General features: G+C 37.6%; 1 protein-coding gene across 1 annotated transcript in view; it reads left to right on the top strand.

The window, feature by feature from the left end:
* LOC117296278 (protein eva-1 homolog C-like) overlaps nucleotides 1-21,452 on the top strand; it is a 39,713-nt gene extending 18,261 nt beyond the window's left edge. Inside the window, exons 5-8 of the mRNA XM_033779118.1 lie at nucleotides 11,079-11,237; nucleotides 17,502-17,648; nucleotides 18,381-18,509; nucleotides 20,662-21,452. Of these exons, the coding sequence (XP_033635009.1) occupies nucleotides 11,079-11,237; nucleotides 17,502-17,648; nucleotides 18,381-18,509; nucleotides 20,662-20,927 (701 nt within the window). The 3' untranslated portion in view covers nucleotides 20,928-21,452. The remainder of the gene's footprint in view (nucleotides 1-11,078; nucleotides 11,238-17,501; nucleotides 17,649-18,380; nucleotides 18,510-20,661) is intronic.
* The last annotated feature ends 1,513 nt before the right edge of the window (nucleotides 21,453-22,965 follow it).

Below are 22,965 nucleotides of genomic sequence, written 5' to 3'. Positions count from 1 at the left end.
TGTCACATAAGTACAATTTGTGACTGGTTTTCTGCTAATTTCTCCCCAGCAGAAAATGTTAAGCAAGATTTTCTGATTTTAAAACCAACTCTATGGAATTGGGCCCTGAGAACTGTACAAGCATGCGCTGTGTCTGCATCATTGTACAAATGCTACATGATGTGCACAATGCTATCTCATACTTTGTTTGAAAAGCTGATAACATAAGTGCTAGTGGTGTGTTGTTTCTATCACCTAACACATGTATGCATGCACCTACATGTTTGATCATCAAGATAAACTATCTCTAGTACGCTGTAGCTGGAAAAATATATAATAAATTTAGTTCATGTACAAATTACATTGAACTGTGTAAAAGCACAAGAAGTAGCTGAGCAATTTTGGTGAGCAAAAATAGGTTACCAGCCAAAATACCATTTCACAGTACTGTACTAATTTGTGACTGGTTTTCTGCTTAAAACTGCGCTTAGCATAACTTTTTTTTACAGCATTTTCTACTTGAATTAAAAAATACTATTTGATAGTGCCCTCTCTCATCCCTTTTTTGAGGCTGCATCCTTTTTTTTTTATTTTACATTTTTTTTTCAAAAGATTACTAATTTTTTTATTTCTCATAAAACTTACTAATCTTTTAAGAACTTGTAACTATATAAAGTAAGGTTGGTGGCCAGTATTAATTAAAGGTGCTTAGCAGCCACCTTTGAAAAACTAAAACAAATACAACTGAGCGTAGTACACATATCCACTTTCGATCACTGACGTCTTGGGCCAAGATGGTACAGTAGGCTGTTAATGGTTGAGAGTTTAAAAAAATACAAAAATCATCCAAACATTTTCACCCGACCTAACAATTTATTACAAGGGGATCACAGATTTTAATTTAAGAGTGTCGAGTCGTCACGTCTTGAGATCATTTTTTATTTATGAACCAACAGCTGAAAACCGCGCAGGAAGAAAATGTTTAAATTATACAAGAACAAAAAGTCAGTATTTTGTACTTGAAAAATGTATCATTCTTAACAAATTGTTCTCTTGGTCAAATTAGTATCTGGAAGACACAGATTATGTTTTTCGATTTATTATGATTAAAAACTTTGAGGTAGGGGACGGTCCAAAAAGAGAAAAAATATGTTAAACGTGCTTGTGAACAAATTGTACATTAATAATAATAATAATATCAATATAAACCACAAGGGAAACTGACTGGGTAAATTTTGAAATGATTTTTGGGGTTGAACAAAGAATTGACTAGAGTGGGATTCGCACCAACTACCTCCGGATGTTCCGGAGGTCGTTGGTTCGAATCCCACTCTAGTCAATTCTTTGTTCAACCCCAAAAATCAATAATAATAATAATAATAATAATAATAACAATAATAATAATAATAATAAGCGGCTTTTATATAGCGCCCGGAACTCCAAAAGGGTCTCGAGGCATTTCACAGAGGTTAAAAATATTAAGCAAATTAAGAACATTTTTAGGTAAACCAATTTAAGAAAAACAGAGTAAAAATGCTTAAGAAAATTACAAACGACCAAAGACAGTTATTAAAAAGTTAAGCAAGTAAGAACAATGCTGGAAAATTTAAGGTAAACAGATTAAAAATGCTTAAGAAAATTACAAACGACTACAACAGTGTTATAAATACCAATGGACAGTCTCAAAATGAAACAGGCAGGCAGATTGAGAAACTTTAAAAAGAGCAACGGATTAAAATTCATTAGTCCCATGGTTTCATAATTCTACAAAACCCAATTAATTATTAAAAAAGAAAGTTTTCAGTTTGGATTTAAAAAACAGATGATGCAAGCCTGATATGTAATTATCGAAGAAGCTAGGTGAGGTTTTTTATTTGAAAAGTTCACCTTGATAATAATGGTAACAACAATAATAATAGTCATAATACAAATATTTATATTTAAAGTCACCTGGAAATAGAATTGTTTTTCTTTCAAACATACGAGTATATGCTTACGAACAATAAAACAATTTTTTTAGTAATTGTTTGTCACGACTTACCTATATGTTTAAAAAATATATAAAGTTGTTTGGGGGGCTGACTCCGCCTACCCCTTTTGTGACGTTAATCGAGGGAGACTTGCAATGCGTATAGTAAACACACGTGCAAAGTACATGTACGTCCAAGTCGTGAGTTGGTACATTTCAAAAAGTGTTTTTCTGCATTTAGCAGCAATACACCTGGTCGGCATTGCCGGAAAAAAACAATTTTTTTTTTTTGAAACGTACAAACTCACGACTTGGTTCATTCATGTACTTTGCAATTGTGTTTACTCTACGCATTACAGGCAAAGTCTGCCTCGATTGACGTCACGAACAGCGCCCTCTCGGGTCGGGGTCTACTCTTAAATTTGTAAATAACATAAGAACTGATTTTTTAAAACCTTAGTTAACTGTTTATTCACATTCCACTCATCAAAACACATATATTAGTGGCAAAAGCTTTATTTTGAAAAAATACCACTTCCAGGCGACTTTAATATCAAAATCTGCCTAAAAAGATGCTCAAGGCACTTTATAAACTAGTGTTCTGAGAAAAAAAATTCCCTCAATATAAAAACTACATTCTCATTTGCTTTTAGCCGCTGTTGCTGTAGGTTTTTACATGTAGGTTGGCATATTTTATGTGATGTTTTCTCCACACCCGCTAAAAACGTGACTCCTTTATAAAATGCCAATTTCACAGGCTGGCTTGATTATTGCAAAATCTGAGAACGTGATTGGGAATGTATGAGCTCTTCCTAAAAACAATGATATATCACATCTTGAAATGTCAACTTGAAACTGAGCCAAGAAAGGACAAGAGGCCACTAGGGTTTTCTGTTTCGTTTACAGCCTCGACTTCTTAAAGGCACTGGACACCTTTGGTAATTGTCAAAGATAAGTATTCTCACTTGGTGTATCCCAACATAAATTAACAAATCTTTGAAAATTGGAACTCAATTAGCATCGAAGTTGTGTGTGAGTATAATGAAAGAAAAGCTACCCTTGCTGCACAATTTGTGTGTCTTCAGATGCCTGATTAGCTTCAAGTATTTTACTATTTGAGTGAAAAACTACGTCTTTCTCAAAAACTTGTATACTTCAGAGGGCGCTGTTTCTCACAATGTTTTATATTATCAACAGCTCTCCATTGCTTGTTACCAAGTCTGTTTTATTGCTAACAATTATCTTGAGTAATTACCAATAGTGTCCAATGCCTTTAATTTCTAGTTATTTTATATTACTAAGTGGTGGTTTCCTTCTCCATAAAAGAACCCCATTAAGCTTGAATCATTTATAAGATGACACCAAATGCTAGAAGATGTCTGGGAAGAAACCAACTTCTTATTACATTTAAGATGGAGTCTCAAATGACTTAGCCCAAGCCGGTAATGTAATGGCATCTCTGATCCCGACCAGCAATGAAGTTACAAGTGATGGATTACATGTTTTTGTCTTTGCGATTTGGATATTGCCTTTTGATATATCACGGGATGGGCAAGAGGTAAATGAAGAACGAATCCTAATTATCTTGTATGCCTGAGTTCCAATGCCAGCGGGATAGTTGGAGCAATGATGACTTTACCAAGTGTCATATTTCTGATGCGGCGCATGCTGTGCCGAGTATAGGCCCAGTGCATTCTTAGGGATCACAGCGGGCATGATCGCAGTGCTGCTAGCATGGCCTCTACTCATAAATACAACCATAGATATTTATATCTCGATCCGGCATACCTGCACCAGAGTTAAACTGCAGTCTGCGCAATCCAATCGACTGTAAGTAAGGTTATATTCACTAGTGAAATATCAAAGGTAGCTGATGTAGCATATTATAGGTAGAGATATTCTACATGTTTGAACCAAATTAATGTTATTTTGTTGGGTGTATAAGATGTTGAAATGGATACTTCAACCTGTCCTGTAGTGACTAGGTGTAAGTTTCTTGGTCTGAAGTGTCTTAGATGATGCAGTGGTACAGAATAATAGTATGTACATGGTACATGTACTTTGTTGTGCACAAACAGGATAACTGTCAACCACATATACATCTACATTTTAATTCTGCTTAGCATTGAAAAGTCTTGCTTAACAGTTACGGGTTATCAGTCGAAATACTGGTATATGTGTGTATTGTATGTGACAGGCTCCTGGGCTCCCTGCTAAGTTTTGCTTGGTAGAAAAAATTGACTAGGCACCCTGTTATAAACTGCTTTAGGAAACTGAACAGGCAAACAGACTTTAAGTTTGTATGTTTACAAGTGTCGAAAAATGTATTGTAAAAATGAAAGATTTAATTTATGCTATCTCATATTGAGTTCTGAAAGATCTTTTTTATATCCTGTACAAGACATTGGAATTATCTTCAAATTAGGCAACAATTTTTTAGGGCAAACGGACTGCGTTTAAGTTTAGTTTTCACCAAGGGGTTGTGTGCGCTATAGCAGCACAGTTTGTGCTTATTTTTCAGTTAAACTTCAAGTTTAACCTTGGGGCCACAAGGCAATGAAGATTGGAAGCAATTTGTGTGGGTGATGAAGTGTACTGGCCTGCTTCAGTCATGCTGGACATGGTTGCACATACATATGGCAATACATGTAGATGGCAATTTTTCGCATTACTGAATATTACATGTAAATGGTCCGTGTACAATGTACTTGTATATACTACGGAACTGCAAGATGTATGCTGTCATATCAGCCTTTAAAGGTAGGTTGTTTTTTCATCGAAATACTGATTTATATTTATAGGCCAAGTAAAAGATCAGTAAAGATACAACAAAAGTCACCTGTGAAGGTGTCAGTCGTATCCTTGCTGAAAAGAAAAAAAAGCGTCACATATTTTAATTCATTAAAGGATTTGGGTACTCTTTCAAAATGTCCATTGATTTACATTAAACTTACAGGGTTTGAAGAAAATGATAGTGGAAAGCTTCCCTTTATTACTTACTGAGGTGCTGTAGTTTTTGAGAAATTAGTAAAAAAAAATGTCATGAAAATACGTTTGTAAATTATTAAAATAATTTTCGTCTCATGAGATGAAAATTATTTTTATGACATTGTTTTACTCATTTCCCAAAAACTACAGCACCTCAGCACGTAATATTTTCAGGGAAGCTTTCTACTATCATTATCTTCAAACTGTGTAAGTTTAGTGTAAATCTGTGGACATTGTGTTTTTTGTCTTACAAAAGTTACATAGACCCTTTAAAGAACATTGAATCCATTCATGTTTTGTGAGGTGACAACGGTTACCAACTGCACATTCAGCCACAGCATTCACAAAAATGTACACCATGGAAACATGGATCTCCAAAAGTTGCCTGATTCAAACTTCTCTTGATTTCTAATCAATGGAGAAACTTCAGTCAAAATAGTTTTGTTGGATACCCTTAAAGGTCGTGGAAACTATTGGTAATTACTCAAAATAATTATAAGCATAAAACCTTTGGTAACGAGTAATGGGGAGCTGTTGATGGTATAATACACTGTGAGAAACGGCTCCCTCTGAAGTAACGTAGTTTGATTTAGAGACCTCAGATTTAGAATTTGAGGTCTCGAAATCAAGCATTTGAAAGCACACAAGTTCGTGTAACAGGAGTGTGTTTTCTTTCATTATTATCTCGCAATTTTCACAGCTTTGTTATTTTATGTATAAGTTGAGATACACCAAGTGTGAAGACTAGTCTTTGGCAATCACCAATAGTGTCCAGTGTCTTTAACATCTTTTGATAAGACTTTCAAATTATATTATTGTTAGCTTCTTCTTCTTTTAGGGGTGGGGGGGGATCATTACCAAAAGTATGATCTTACCTTTAAGTTCCTTCAGGCCTCCTTTGTGATCAAAGCCGTGCCAGAGTGTTGTAAACTCGAGTCATCTCCCATTATAATTGGTATATTTGCTAGAAGCATTTTTGAGTCAAGAAAAGCTGTTAGTCGTTGGTCGCCATGAAACATGATGGATGCACTCTGCAATACCAACTGGTGTAAACAAGATATCCTTAGTCTCCAGGCAATGATTCGAGCCTATCAGTTAAAATGTTGCCAAAAAGCCAACCCAGCTCTTCTAAGAGCCGATACAGCTTCCAAAACAGAGAGTTCACAAATTGTAAGAATTTGGTAAATAACTCCAGCTACTGGGCTATTTCAGTTACATTTTTTACTTCAATGCTGTCATTCGACAGTTATTACGAAATTTGTGAACTTTGTTTACTTTCATATCTTTTTCATGGCTAAATAAAAAAACAGAATCATGCACTCACAAAACTCAATATGGTTTGGACTACTGAAGTTCAAATATGCGCAATTGCTTAGCCTCAATGTATTTGGATGCACAAAGCTTTTGCCTGAGGTAATTCATAGTTTAAATTGTACTTTTGCTCATTTAAGTGTATATATTCTTTATACAAACCTTCGGGCAAACGCAAATAGGTTGTGTGCGGCCTGACGCACTCGAAGCTATCGCCCACGTTGAGTCTGTTTGTTAAAGTGCCTCTTGTCAATCTGAATTGGGTGCTGCTGTCACTGAAAGGAACTGGCAAAGAAAACATCTAAAGTATGAGATTTGGGTGTTTATTACATGAGGGAAAGGAATTGGAATAGTCTAAAGGTATTGTACACGCTTAAGGATGTTTAGATTCTATCTAGTGTTTCAGCGCTGATGTTGCGGTAAGTTGCTTGGAACCTTAGGTGTGGCACGAACAAGATCAGTTGGTTACGTATTATTTGCAGTTTATTCCTGACTTTCTGCTTTCTCTGGTGAAAAAACACAGAGTTTGTGTTTCACTAAAAGAAATATATATACACCAGACCCCAGGGTTTGTACTTCTGAACTTTCCAAATTTCTAACTGGCTGACCTTTTGGAAGGATGGTGAGATTTTTAAAGGGCCAGTCACACTGCAGCGATAACGAAAACGATAACAATCACGTTAACAATGCACGCCCTCGATAGGTGGAATAAGCGTGCGCGTATTCGGCGTGGGACAGTTCAACCAATACAATGCGTTCTCTTTGCGTCGTGATCACTATCGTTCTTGTTATCGCTGCAGTGTGACTGGCCCTTTAGTCTCAATGAAAAAGTCTAGACTTAGTTATCCTAGTAACGGTTTATCAAGTTAAATAAACCACAAAGGAAACTGACTGGGTAAATTAAAAATAAATAGGTGTTAATCAAATCAAAATTCACTTGAGCGGGATAAGGCTTGATAGCTCAGTTGGTAGAGCGCCAGTTTGTTAAACCGGAGGTCATTGGTTCAAATCCCTCTCTTGTAAATTTTTCTTTTAATCAGTTAATAGATGTTAAATTTGCATCGGGATAAAGAATATTAATTTTTGGTTTTACCCATATACACCGATGTGTGTAGCACTGTATACTCAGTACTTTCCCCGAGTCCTGTGAACAAAATCACAGGCATTTTACTCGGGTGGGATTCGAACCCACGACCCTTGCAATTCTAGAGCAGTGTCTTACCAACTAGACCACCGAGATTGCCCGGTAGCTAGAGTAGATCTCTTGTCGCAACATTCACCAGAGAGGATTCATGCATTCATCATTTCTTAGATTCAAATATTATGGGTTGAAAAACTACCCAAACCAATTGTTCTTGGGTTTTTTTTTTCTAAAAACTGCTTTTTATTATACACAGCTGCAGTGCTACTCACCAAGTGGGTCTTATGCTCATAAATTTTGGGGGTATTTAGGTTTTGAGGCATTGCATGGTACGGTATCAATATATATTCGTTTTGTTGTAACACCATGTGTGTATTGTTTATCTACTCTGCAGTGAAGATTTGCTCTTTGAGAAATTGTCTTGCTATTTATTCTACTGCCGTGGAGTACATTTCGGAATTTGATGGGGCTACTTCTCTCTAAATGTAAAAGAGTGAAAAGGCACTCTCTGACGAGCCATATGAAGGACAACTTTTTTTCGAGTAGTCTTCCACTCTTTTAGATTGAAGTTTGCATCTTTTTGAGTGATTTTACATAATAATAATAATAATACCTGGGTGGAAGGTAGGAAATCAACCATTGAGTAGTTACCAGTCAATATTTGACCATACCTTTAAAAGGCTGTTTAAGACATCATCACCTACTCTTTTATTCCCTTCCTATAAACAAATACTTCCACTCCTGGTGATGACTAAATCCTCTACTGTACAGTGCAGCCCATGGAAAGGTTGCATCTACATCCATGTATCTTAACACTATGTACAAGAATAGTGTTTAATGTCTTGGTGGTGTTATTCTTTGATGGTCTGGAACCAGGATGTGTTGAGAAGGTTGTCTGATGATGATCCAAGTGCAGTATTTGCTTTGACAGGCCCATGTTAAGTGTTATGATAACTAATTGAATGAAGAACAAAACCCTTTCCATTTGGGGGTCTCATCTCTTAAGCAAACAGTCGAGCCATGATATGCCTGTCTAAAGTCACTAGTTTCCCACAGTCAACGCCGAGTCTTTGTGTTGGAATCGCAGTGAAAGTTTTCCCACTTATGTGAGACATTCTGATGGTCAGGATAAAAGGGCTTCCGCTGCTACTACTAGGAAGTGAGTTGATCTGAGTACATAGGGACCCCTTGATCTACGAAGTAGGTCTACATCAATCACTAGCTGAAGTGCCATTTGAGTGGAGTGATGCAGTATGTATCAGTGTACAACCGGAAAGTGTTTCAGAAAGTGAAGAGTGTAAATAGATGTCACCAAGTTATACTTATTCCTGATGGAGTTTTTATTTTTTTGGAGCACTGATGAGTCAAGCACCGATGAGTGAAGGGATAATCGTGGGTTTTTTTATTGTGCAAGGGATGAAGCATGTTTACTCTGTAGGTTCTATGCTGGTCATTATTTGCACTGCTGGCTGGTTTCAATTTTGGAATGGATACCCTTCTGTGCTGATCTTTTTTTCCATTTGTAAACTTATGCCTTATGCTGGGTGTAACATGCTATTACATTCATTGGGTACAATGAAATCGTGTTGTTTGATCTACTTCCTCTAGTTCTCAGGATACTGTTCCTTAATCTATAAACTCCAGGGGTTATTTACCAAAAGGTGGAAATGTCATTCATTTCAATTGAACATTCATCCTTGAATTTTGATCTTAGTTTCAGCAGACGTTTTTTTTGGGGTCAGCAGTGACTCACACCCCTTTCATGAGTTTCATTGTTGCCTTGTTTCTTTTTGGAATACATGTAGATGCCTCTGGTCTTGGAACTCAGGTCCTTTTTTCATAAACTGGCTTCGGCAGTGGCTTGTGATCTGGCTAGTGATCTGACTTGTGATCTGGCCAGAGCCCAAGTCGGAGCCCAAGCCAGAGCACAAGCCAGAGCACAAGCCAGAGCCCAAGCCAGAGCCCAAGCCAGAGCCCAAGCCAGAGCCCAATCCAGAGCCCAATCCAGAGCCCAATCCAGAGCCCAAGCCAGAGCCCAATCCAGAGCCCAATCCAGAGCCCAATCCAGAGCCCAATCCAGAGCCCAATCCAGAGCTCAAGCCAGAGCACGAGCCAGAGCCCAAGCCAGAGCCCAAGCCAGAGCACAAGCCAGAGCACAAGCCAGAGCACAAGCCAGAGCACAAGCCAGAGCCCAAGCCAGAGCCCAAGCCAGAGCCCAAGCCAGAGCTCAAGCCAGAGCCCAAGCCAGAGCCCAATCCAGAGCCCAAGCCAGAGCCCAATCCAGAGCCCAAGCCAGAGCCCAATCCAGAGCCCAAGCCAGAGCTCAAGCCAGAGCCCAAGCCAGAGCCCAAGCCAGAGCTCAAGCCAGACCCCAATCCAGAGCCCAAGCCAGAGCCCAAGCCAGAGCACAAGCCAGAGCCCAAGCCAGAGCCCAAGCCAGAGCACAAGCCAGAGCACAAGCCAGAGCACAAGCCAGAGCACAAGCCAGAGCACAAGCCAGAGCACAAGCCAGAGCCCAAGCCAGAGCCCAAGCCAAATCAGTAGTTTCAAAAAGGACCTCCTGACTGATCTTTCTTATCTGTAAACTTGTTAACAGCATGGTGAATTAATTCAAAGTAAAAATTTATCTTTTGAGATTTTGTTACATATGTATTTTTCAAACAATGTCCAGAACATAAACAAAGATGTGGATGTGTGCATAGAGACAGTACATGAGAAACATCTTTGATGACATGCTAACTTTCTCTCGTTACTTTTAATACTAGTATCTTGACATAATGTTTAAATGTTCGCCACCTAATGGAGACCAACAATGTTAATTAAGTACAGGGTCAAATGAAAAGAACACAATGAACCTCCCCAGTTATGTTAAAATAAAATGGGAATTCTTGTTAACACTCTGGGGTAGAACTATCACACAACACTAATAGAACCTGGGAAACAGCAGGTTGGATTGAAAACTTGTGTTTGATTTCAGGCTGCCTGGCTTCTGACTGTCCACTGCCGAACGAAGATAATTACAAAACAGGGAGATTGTCTATGTTAGGGTTACCATGTATACAGTAGTAGTAGGTTGTCCGTCGTATTCGACGATGACGTCAGTGCATTCAGTGTGTTCGCATGTGATTATATAGCCCACATTTGGGGCATGGAAATTGTCCAGGTACAGCTGGCACAGCTGCAGCTGCAGACTTTCTCCTCTACGGGGCGTAGATCAGGCCAGCTCTTCTCTGCACCTCGAAGATGACAAGGGCCTGGCGTGTGAGGGTGCGCCAATTTGTGCGATCTTGAGCACACTGTTCCAACTCATTGGGAGGGATACCAGCATGTGTGATGTTGTCTTTCACCCTGTCCTTGTACCTCTTGCGAGGTCTTCCTCTTTTTCTCCTACCAAGAGAGAGCTCTCCATAGAACAGCATCTTTGGGAGCCTTGAATCTTCCATTCGGATGACGTGACCAGTCCATCTGAGCTGGGCTTTCAAGATGATAGCTTCGATGCTTTGGTTCTCTGCCTTGTCAAGTATACAGCTCAGTTGGTAAAGCGCCAGTAGACTGGAGGTTGTTGGTTCAAATCCTGCTCTTGTCAATTTGTTCTTCAACCCAAACTAAATTAGAATTGAGCCAGTTAGTTTCCCTTGTGGTTTGTTATCTAAAATGTAACTTTTAATTTTTAATTTTTTTATTTCACAGTATCAAAGCGGATATTTCGTAAGCCTCGACGGTTTACTGGTATTCCGACGGTGCCATATAACTTTGTTATCAATCCAACCTTCCCAACGTATAGTCAAGGGTATGATCATCGCAGCCAGTCACCTAAAACCATGTCTGAATCAACGGATAACCAACCAGGTAAGGTTTACTAGTAATGTTACGGGGGTGTCATGGCAAGGTGGTTTTAGATCATCGACTTCAAGTTCTGGGTGTTTAAAGACAGTGGACACTATTGGTAATTGTCAAAGACCAGTCTTCTCGCTTGATGTATCTCAACATTTGTCTAAAATAAGAAACCTGTGAAAATTTGAGGTTAATCGGTCGTTGAAGTTGCGAGATATTAATGAAAGAAAAAAACACCCTTGTCGCACGAAGTTGTGTGCTTTCAGATGCTTGATTTCGAGACCTCAAATTCTAAACTTGAGGTCTCAAAATTACATTCGTGGAAAAATTACTTCTTTCTCAAAAACTACATCACTTCAGAGGGAGCCGTTTGTCACAATGTTTTATAATATCAACCTCTCCCTATTACTTGTTACCAATGAAGGTTTTATGCTAATACTTATTTTGAGTAATTGCCAATAGTGTCCACTGCCTTTAAGCCTCGGATTCGGGTTCGAATCTTGGCTCTGACATGTATGTCCTTTAACTGAATTCTCTCCACCAAGGGGTATAAATGCGTACCTATGATGGCAGAGATGGTTCTTGTGATTGATTTAACCTAGTGCGCTACAAACTTGGCAGCACAGGCTGTATACTCCCAATGGAGATGAGATGGTTTTATTGAATGAAATCAAAATGGCCCCACGGCCAGGGGATAATAATGTTGGAGAGCAATGAGCGTCACTGAGTGATGGACCTGAGCACTTTATAAGGAGCCATGATAATTATTGTTATAGAATTTCCTAGTCATATTTTGGTAAATAAGCAGCCAATCCCTGCGCATTGATTCTAGCTGTAGCCAACCCCACACAATCATTTAAGTTAGTCACTATAACTAATTAAAGGAACACGTTGCCTCGGATTAGTCAAGTTGGCCTTTGAAAAGCATTTGTAACCATTTGTTATAAAATTCATATGGTTAGAAAGATGTTGTAAAAGTAGAATACAATGATCCAAACAAACATGCCTCGAAGTTGCACGGTTTTCCTTTTACCTCGTCGACTAACACGGCCGGCCATTTATGGGAGTCATTCATGAAGTATTTTGTTTAGCTTCTGCGATTATTTTGGTCGGTTGTTTTTGAGAGTTTATCTTTCCCCTTAACAGTGATCTTACCTTTACAAACGGACTTAATTAACGAAGAGCACTTAAACGAAGAGCCTGTCAGAATTCAATAGGGTTTAAATAGATGATATAATCTGTTTGTTTCCTGTGTTCTTGTTAGTGTTTTGTTCACTTCAAAATAAAAATGCCAGATCCTGTTATTTCCATCTATCTTCCGGGGGTTTATTTTGCAGACATTTGTGGGCTTTTCTAAGATTTATTTGTTACTTTGAGGAGGCAAGGGTGTTGAACCGACGAAAGAGCAAATTGGTTGTCAGAAATGATACTGAATGATAATCTCACATTGACACTTTTATTGTGCATTGCTACCTGCCGAGTGGAAAAACATGCACTATCTACAAGTGTTATTGGATAGGTTGTTTGTCAAGTCCGTCTAGCTTTAGTTCGTTTAAGATTTCCTTTTGCCGGTGAAACAAAAACAAAATATTTAGGCAACCTGGGCCCAATTTCATAGAGCTGCTTAAGCCAAAAACAGTGCTTAGTAGTTTGCTGCTAAGCAACACTATGCAGAATACCTGTTACAGTATGTACGATGTATTCTGGCTAACCTTATTCTGGTAACCATAATTTTGTTGTGCTTAGCTAATATATTAGCTTTAAAAGCAGCTTTATGAAATTAATAATAATATAATATTATCGTAGTCTTATATAGCGCACGTATCTACCAAACAAGGTACTCAAGGCGTTGAGTATATACAAACTTTCAGAAAGATAAGTTATTGCAGTGATGGACCCAATTATGTAGCACCAATTATTAATTAGGTGCTACGACGCAGTAAGCAGCCACAACCAGGAATACCGGGGCTAACCCCTTCTCTTTTCGATAAGTGCACTGGGTTCTTTTACATGCTTTACACATCACATGGGACCAACGGCTTTACGTCCCATCCGAAGGACGAAGCAATGGTAAAGAAGTGTCTTGCTCAGAAGGACAATAGTGTCACGGCTGGGGTTTGAAAACCAGGCACCTATGTTATAGGTCTGCCATGGTTACATATTGCTGTATGCATAAATGGTCTCTTATGAATTGTTGACTTTTTTCAGCCAGAATTTGTTGTTTTCGCAAAGAGAAACGAAGAGCACTAAATTATCACTTGCAGATTTTTTGAAGGTCAAATACCAAATTTATTTTTCAGTCATTTCATGATTAGCATCTGGAATATGCAACGCAAGATTCAGTTTGAAAATAAAATAGTAGTTAGAAAAAAAGGGCTCCAAGGTCAAATTCAGTTTTGTGATCCACTCTTTTTCAAAAACATCTGAAGAAAAGTCTATAAATATGAAAACTTGTTGGCCTTATTGTTTCCCGACTTTCTTGGGGATGCTATGTACCTATTGAAAAATTGGTGTATAAATTCCAAACTGAATTTGACAATAAAGCTCCCTTATTCAAAGGCACTGGACTCTATTGATAATTACTCGAAACAATTTTTAGCATAAAAAACATAGCATAATGAGCAATGGAGAGCTGTATAGTATAAAACATTGAGAGAAATGGCTCCCTCTGAAGTATCAAAGTTTTTGAGAAAGAGGTTAGTTTCTCACTCAAATAATAAAACAGGCATCTGAAAGCACACTCTTGTGCAACAAGGGTGTTTTTTTCTTTCATTATTCTCTTAACAAATTCAATGAGCAATTGAGCCCAAATATTCACAGATTTGTTATTTTATGCATATGCTGGGATCACCAAGTATGAATACTGGTCTTTGACAATTACCAAAGGTGCCATTAAAGATTGAAATTTGGGGTGGGTGCGTCTTCCTTTCTAGTTTACCTCCAATCGCCTTCCTGTACTTATTTTTTTTATGGTTCCTTTGAGGTTCCTGTTTTCACTAGTTTTGTGCAATATTCAAATAACTGTATTTTTCTTGGCTTTGTAGGAAAAAAGTATTGGGGTTAAAGGAGATTTGAAGGGAATTTGATTGGCTTCCTACCTTTTTTGAAAGGAGCGAGGATGCGTGGTTTTCTGGTTGATCTATATTTTTTGTATACAAAATTTAATGTATTTTCTATAGTTTTTATATATATTTTTATTTGTTATGGTTTTTGATGTGCAATTTTTATGATGTTTTTGTCCTTGTGCCCTTTTGTGCCTTTGTTATTTTTATTGTCTGGATCGCCTTTAGATAGTGATTATTTTCGCTTTTTGGTTATCCGCAGGCTTGTTCTCTGTGTAGTCTTATTTTTAATCGCCTATTCTTTGTATGTTCCGTTTGCCTGGAAATAAATAAATAAATAAAACCAAATTTGAAAACAGATTGAAATGCTAAACACTGATTACTCTTAATGGCCCCCTTAGTGTTACTGGCGACTGCAGACAACTCCAAAACAGCCAGAGCATGGCATATCAGTGACAATTGTAAGACGCAAATGTACTTGATGCTATAGGCAAGGGAGTATGAAACCTACCACTTGGATTTCACGCCATGAAACCTCTTAAAGGGTATGGGTACGTTTTGTAGAACACAAGACAAAATGTCCACAGATTCATATTTAAAGGCAGTGGACACTATTGGTAATTGTCAAAGACTAGCCTTCACAGTTGGTGTATCTCAACATAAGCATTAAATAACAAACCTGTGAACATTTCAGCTCAATCGGTCATCGAACTTGCGAGATAATAATGAAAGAAAAAAACACCCTTGTCACACGAAGTTGTGTGAGTTTAGATGGTTGATTTCGAGACCTCAAGTTCTAAATCTGAGGTCTCGAAATCAAATTCGTGGAAAATAACTTCTTTCTCGAAAACTATGTCACTTCAGAGGGAGCCGTTTCTCACAATGTTTTATACCATAAACCTCTCCCATTACTCATTACCAAGAAAGGTTTTATGCTAATAATTATTTTGAGTAATTACCAATAGTGTCCACTGCCTTTAACTTACAATATCATCTGCTGAGGTTCTTTAGTTTTTGAGAAATGAGTAAAACAAGTCACACAAATTATTTAAGCATGTCAAAACGTAATATACGTTTTACATGTATATGCTACAACTGAGAAAAACATTTTTTTTATTATAACTATTATTGTTTTACTCATTTCTCGAAAATCTACAGCACCTCAGCACGTACTTTAAGGTAAGCATTCTACTTTCATCACCTTCAAATGGCGTTAGTTTAATGTTAGTTTGTTGACAAAAAGTACCCAAATCTCCAAGGGTTTACATGTACATGTAGATACCTATTTTATATCAAGTTTTTGCCATCCCTGCTTTTTTTTAAATAAAATTTACCTGTACAAGTTTTAGCTTCATTAGTATTCAAGTTTTTGAGAAAATAAGTGAAAAACACAGAGTAAAGTCAGTGTTTTCAGGAGAGTTTTTTGTTGTACATGCTAAAATAATTTTTGTATCTGCGGTAGTAGCTTAAATAGCAAGACAGTTCTCTAAAGAACAAAATCTACCTGGCAAGTAGTCATATACATGGTGTTACAGCAAACTAAATATATTATTTTCGTCTTACCGAGATGAAAAATATATTTGTGAAAATGTTGTACTAGTTACTCAAAAAACAACAGCAACTCAGCAAGTAATATTTTAAGGGAAGCTTTCTACTATCATTATCTTTAAACTGTGTAAGTTCAATGTTAATCTGTGGACGTTTGTGTTATGCGGCGAACACAAAAAGTAGCCAAACCCTTTAGTGAGAGGCGTTCAATCATTGAGTCCGTGTACCACTTCATTGCCACGTTTAACCCCCATGGGGGTTTGATAGAAGAGATGATAGTCTCTGAAACTCCCACACCACTGCTCATGGCGGTCATCCACTTGAAAGTCGAGATTGAATTAATCAACTTTGCCATCGAAATGCTTGTACATATCGATTTTAGTTTTGAGTCTACAAATATCCGAGCTATAACATGTGACCTACAGGCATAGTCCTTGGTGATGTTGACAAAACTAGAGCTAGGAATGTGAAGGACCCCGTGAAAACAATTTCCCCCGCCCCCCTCCCCCTCCCCCTCCCCTGAGAAAGGGGAGTGGAGGAAGGGATGATGAAAAAAAAAAGCAAATGAAAATATTTTAAAAGATTCCGCTTACAGATAGGTTTTTTTTTTTTGGTGCACTCCGCAGCCACTTCCAGAAACATCAGGCTCTTCTCTTAGCCGCTTAGTACCACCCTTCTGTTAGCGAAGGGATGTAACTGGGTTTATGTACTATGCCTTTACTCCCCATCTGAAAGATATTGACAAATATAGCGCCCTCTTTTGAGTCTTCCTCAAATATGAAACAAATTGTGCAAACAAATCAAGTCTGTTAATTGCCAATGTTATTTTGAAATAATATCTTAGAAAGCAAAGTCTCTCAATGTCGTTAAGTCATGAAAAAAAGGGCAAACAAAAATATTTAAAGGAACATTACAGAATTGTATTTTTTTGCTAACAAAACAGTTGCTGGCAATGTAAGCACTTTATGTAATCAACAATATACATAAACTGACAAACCTGTCAAAGTTTGAGATCGATCGACCATCTGGGTGAAGAGAAAATAGTAAAAAACACTTTTACACATTTTGCATTGCATCAAATTTAAAAAAAAAATAAATAAAATGCTCACTGAGCGATAAACTCCTAATGGGAAATTAGTTTTATTTATTTCTCATGAAATATGACATTTCAGACAAAAATATGTCAAGGGAAGTTTCTATTCTCATCATCATTAGACTTTTGTTTGTTTTTAAAGCCTTCCATGACCAGACGCCATCATATATCAAGGATTGCTTTACTTTTCATAACTCATCCCGCCCTTATCTTCGCTCTTCTCTAGACCCATTTTTGCTTACCATTCCTAGGACCCGTAGCAAATCTGGCGATCGCTTATTCACTGTAACTGCATCTACAGAATGGAACAACATCCCTTCTTTCATTATAGCCGCAAAATCCACTGACCAATTCAAAAAACTTCTGAAAACACGTCTCTTCCCTGTTGAGGCTTTTCTCTTTTACTCATGCTTTTCAAACATTGTGTATGTAGCTTTTTCGATAAGTTTTTGTTATCGTGCATTTTCAGTTTTTGTAAGCGCTGTGATATAGTTTTCTATGGGGAGCGTTTCTAAACACCTGTTATTATTATTATTATTAAGTAACCTTTTCTTTTTCTTTGGTGTGTCTTTGCAGGAGGTGATATTTTTAGTACAACAGGGTCTAGCGTCTACGCAACCAGGACGCCTTATAATATCAGCTATGAACCCACAGTGCAAGCTGAACAAGAAGAATCAATGGGATTCTTCACTGGTATATTAGCAGCTATTGGATACATCCAAAGTACGTATCCAATTGTACAAATGTGATGAGATCATGCCAAAGAGTTATATATAAGAACTAGAGGGCGCACGAGTGATGCTTCGTGCACAAACGCCACGGGACCGCAAGATGACAAGCGCGTCATTCTGCACGCGCGTTGAATATGAAATACACGTTTGAATTTTTTTTATTGAACGCTCACGCGATGCTGTTTGTTCAACTTACAAAATGGCCGCACAAACACATGCTGTGAGATGCCAGTTTTGTCAACTTAGAAAATGGCCGCCTGCGCACATGCCGGAGCGCATATATAGGCCAGTGCGCCCTCTAGTTCTTATATATAACTCTATGGATCATGCCAAATGAATCGCTGGTTAACCCAGGTCATTTCATATATTTTTTTAAAAGGGATTTTAATAACTGTTAAAACCCTAAGTTGATACCAACTTTAGTTCAAAACTTGTTTAAAGTAGAGACACCAAGTGGTGCGAGAGAATAAAACTGCAAAAAAGGCGTTTAAAGTCAAGTTGTTTATTGAAAATATTATTGCACATTTCAATCAATAGCTCTCCCTTAGTGGTTGCCAATATATATATTTTGAGTTATTACCAAATGGTTTTTAAAGTCTTATGTCTTTTTTTTTTTTGATTTGCCTTTAGCCTTGTTTTGGGTGAACTTGCATAAAAAAAAAAATACCTTAACAAATCGTTCCTTAACATTTATGTTTTTATAATGGTTGTGTTTGTCTTGCAGTGAACACAGAGGTATTTATTTTGTACATGTCCATTGGATGCTGTATGGGAGTGTTGGTAACTTTACTATGGTGTGTCATCAGACTTCAATGTCAGAATTATGATCTCAAGAAAAAACTTAAGGAATCAAGTAAGTCACTTTACCCTAATCTAATAACCCCTAAAAAAAGAAAGAGCCATTTGTACAATGACGTGCTTCATCACAAGTTACCACTTAAATTTGAATTCCTCAGACTATCGAGACAGTTGCTTTGTCACATGATTCAGTGCAAGCTTTTGCGAAGTTACGTAAGAGACGGTGAATACCCATACCCATTCTAAATGGATGTGTTTGGCACAATGACCAGGGTCTACTCATCTGGAGGTTGCTATGCAAAGGCTTGCCCTGAACCATTTGAACAACTGTCTCTATAGTCTAAGGAGTTCAAATGTAAGCGGTACGTTGTGACTAAGCGAGTCATTTTACCAAACATTATTGAAATCTGAATCGCAAATGGCTCACTGCATGAAATTTTTTACGGAAATTGTAATAGATTTAGTCATTTTGGTGACATACAAGAATGTCGTTGGTGTAGCTATCCTCACCTTCCGCCTCGAGGACTCCAGTTCGAATCCAAGGGGGCTTTCAGTTTTATCGTTAGCTGAAATATTTATGTTTTCTGCTTGATTTTATTTTCCCCTTTTGTTTGCCCGAAATTCTATTAAAAACATGTTATTACTTTGTCTTACTGCCTGTGCTTCATTGTGTCTCATATCATATTTTTTGTAGTTCGACATAATGTTCATTTTACCTTCTCTATATAATTACTTGTTTGTACATTTTGCCATATGCAAATGAAGGTTAAATTGTATTGAATTGAATTTTGCATCTTGAACTATTTTGTCATTGTCCTTGTTTTGAATGTTTGACAAATGTGTTATTGTAAAATATTGTATGTGCAAATCCATTTTAGTTGCTTCGTTATTAATTGTATTTTGTTATGTTTTAAAAGACTAAGAAGCTTTGGTTGCAAAGGTCAGAATTTTTTCTTCTTCAGGTGTGTGGATGTACATGTACATGTGTATGCTTCTCATGTATATGGAAATTCCCAATGCACATGCTAGCATGTGCAGATAAAAACAATTTCATAATATTGTTCATAAGGTCCAGTAATACATCATATTGACCATCCTTTGTCCTCACCACTTTACTCCTATTGGTTTGTATAGACGATGTGCCCTATGTTTTCGTTCAAATTCTGCCCTCTGTTGACAAAACACTGTACATATGTCATGTTTCGCCGGCGTGTAGTCATGGTTTGATTGTGTGTACCTTCTAGCTTGCTGCCAAAGCACAAATGTTTTGCGCGCGAATCATGTTATGGTTTTGAGTGACGTCAGAGCTCACATCGTCGATAGCCACAAATTGTTTTTCAAATAGAAACTTTGATAGAAACTTTGATTTGCTATAATTTTCCCACTTTTTCCAATATCCACTCCCTTAATCCTTTGCTCCCCCTTTTTCTATAAAATGGATTTTTTTTTGCAGGCCTGATACTTCACGGAGGCAACGAAGGCGATTGTGTCCGTTGCCCCTGGTCATTGCCTTGGTGCCCTTGAAATGCTACAGTACAAATTTACAATTTCCTCATAGGGTGCCCGTTACCAAGGAGAAAATGCCTTGGTGTCCTTTCAAAAACGAAGCATACAGGCCTGTGTTTGTACCTGTTTATGCCTCTACAGAACATGCAGAACGTCTGTTTTGGATCCAAAGCTAAGCCTGATATACCCTAGGCATTTAATAACAGTTCATAAATATGACTCTGATCTTGTGAGAAAAATTACTAATAATCTTGCACAATAAAACTTTTTAGCATGTTTGTGAATTTCTCCTACAAAATGGAGCTCTCAAATATTGTAGTTTTCTTACATGTATGTTGTGATCGTCATTTATATTCAATGCCATTTGTTTTGTTTGTTGTTTCATTAATGACTGTATCACACTTAGGCCTACCTCACTTTACTATTAAGTTTTTTATTATATTTTGATAATGTTTTATATACTCTTTTTTTTCTTCTTTTTTGATATTGTTAATTGCTTCTTGTTGCTGGGCGCTGTTGAAAAAGGTGTTCCACTCAAACATTTTGCTTTACAATAAATACATTTATGAAAGAAAATAATACATATATAAATAAAAACATTGATAAATGTTATGCCTAAATGCATAAAACATCAAATAAACAAGTCATCAATGAATAAATGAATAACTTTTGCATGTTTTTTGTTAATCTTATTTCTACAGATATTCCCAAGTCAGATACTGACGCAGTGAATAGAACATTATCCCGCAACGGTTCCATCCTGGAATCCGTGCGGCAAGAAAACCGAGAAGACATTAATGAAATATGGAACACTCCGCCCCCTCCACCACCATCAACTTTAACGCCGCGCCCTGAAAATGGTTTCCACACAAACCGGAGGTGGGATTCTCCTTCCCCGATAACGACGCCGACGAGGGAGGTTAACTCGCTACCGGCAACGAGGAATCTAAACAGTTACTTCCCATGACTAGGCCGAGAAAGCCATCATCAATCAGCTCATGAATATGCATTGGGTCTGGATGATGGCACAAGTGTGTGATGAAGCGAGGGCGCTCTTTGCAAAAAGAGGAACACTGCTCTGATAGTAGCCTGATAAACATCTGTCAACACACTCCGAAGCTCATGAGTTACACCAGATACCAGCCTTGAGTGACTACCGTGACGTGTAACCTTTGACCTGGCATTAATTTCACATGGAGATTCCCAGTCAAATTCTATTTACAGTGTATACATATAAAACAACATTCAATAAATATACCAACATTTAGCAGGCTGCATGCAGCTGTCCGAAAGTGCAGCTGGCAAACATCACCTCAAACCAATCGAAACAGAGCTATGGAAAGCTTGTGCCACGGCACATGGAGATTCGCAGTCAGATCCTATGTACAGTGTATACATATATAAAGCAAGGTTAAATGCATTTACTTGTAATATGAACAAAATATATACATGAACATGTACCAGCATTATGCCTGCTGCCTGCAGTTGAAAGTGCAGCTAACAAACCTCGGACCAATGAAATCACAGATATGGAAGCTTACGTCACTGCACATTTATCCAAGTCAAAGGGTCTGTAAAACCACCAGTCTACTTTGATAGTGACGTGAATCAGGGAGCAATAAACTAGAGGTGAAATGTGAAGAATTGTTTCACAGAGATCTGTAGTTTGCCAGATTGCGCCCTCGCTTGATAGGGGTGACTCACCACTCAAGTGTCAGGAAAGAGGAACATCAGAACTTCATTTGGGAACGAGAACTTAAAAGAAAAGTCGGTCATATGTGACCCATCATCCACAAGGATAGGGCTAGCTGAGCAATCTAGGATTTAAAGTGATGTTGACTGACAGACCAATCATATGTGTTGCTACAGTCACCTGACCAATGAGATCAGGCTTCAGTCACCCGACCAATCAGATGTCAGGCTTTAGTCAACTAATCAAAGTTCATGCAGGTTTAACTCTCCTGACCAATCAGATTATATCTGGTTTCTGTCACCTGACAGTATTTTTTTTCAGGCTACAGCCCCCTGACCAATCAGATGTAATGATACAAACTGACCAATCGCGTTTCAGGCTGCAGTCACCTGACCCATCAGGTGTCATATGCGATGGGCACCTAGCCAACGAGAGATCAGGTCAGACACATGTTCGTGTAGCTGGAATAAAATGAGCCAACAATACAAGTATAGCAAGTAAGGAGAGAAGAAATCGGCAAACCTTTTAGTAACTTTGAAGCTGTTCAACTTTGCTGATCTGAGCTGTCTGATTTAGTATACAATGGCAAAGGCTGATTCTAAACAAAATAAAATAGATTATCGTCTATTTGTAAATTTTAAAGCTGTAAATTTCATATTGACAAAATGCAATACATGTATGTAAAAGCCCTGTAGCATTGTAAAGTGATACTTCATATTTTTAGGTTCCTTAGAATCATAGTCCCCCTTCAAACCAACAGGGTCACCCTTACCACCAAACATTCCTTCAATGTTTGTCAATTATTTGCCAAAGTGTTTTTAAAAAGTTTGTAAATTAACTTCCTTTCATGCTCAATTAGCTTCAATCTCAATAAGACCAAAGAACTGTACGTATGTGTAGTGTGCATGGTGGGTCAAGTCCTTCATGTAAGACAAGCTCTTCAGTTAAAGTTCCAAGTTCATACGGTCAAGTCCTAAGTCAAGTTTTTAGGTAAAGTTCCACAATTTTAGGGTCAAATGCTTTGTCAAATTCTTGAGTTAAAGTTCAAAGTCCATTGGATCAAGTCCTTAGTTTAGTTCTTCATGTAAAGATCTCTTGATCCCTTGGTGCATGTTCTAAGTCAAGTTCTTCATGTAAAGTTCCAAGTTCATACAGTCAAATTCTAAGTCGAGGTCTTCAGGTAAAGTTCTAAGTCCATTTGTTTAATTTGGTAAAGTCTCAAATTTTTAAAGGTAAATTTACTGATAAAGGAATTTACAGTGTACATGTGTTTACTCATGTATATTACAAGAGATTTAAAACAAAATTATAG

This window comes from Asterias rubens, chromosome 11 (assembly GCF_902459465.1).
Source record: "Asterias rubens chromosome 11, eAstRub1.3, whole genome shotgun sequence".
NCBI lineage: Eukaryota > Metazoa > Echinodermata > Asteroidea > Forcipulatida > Asteriidae > Asterias > Asterias rubens.
This window is presented reverse-complemented; position numbering and strand designations above follow the sequence as displayed.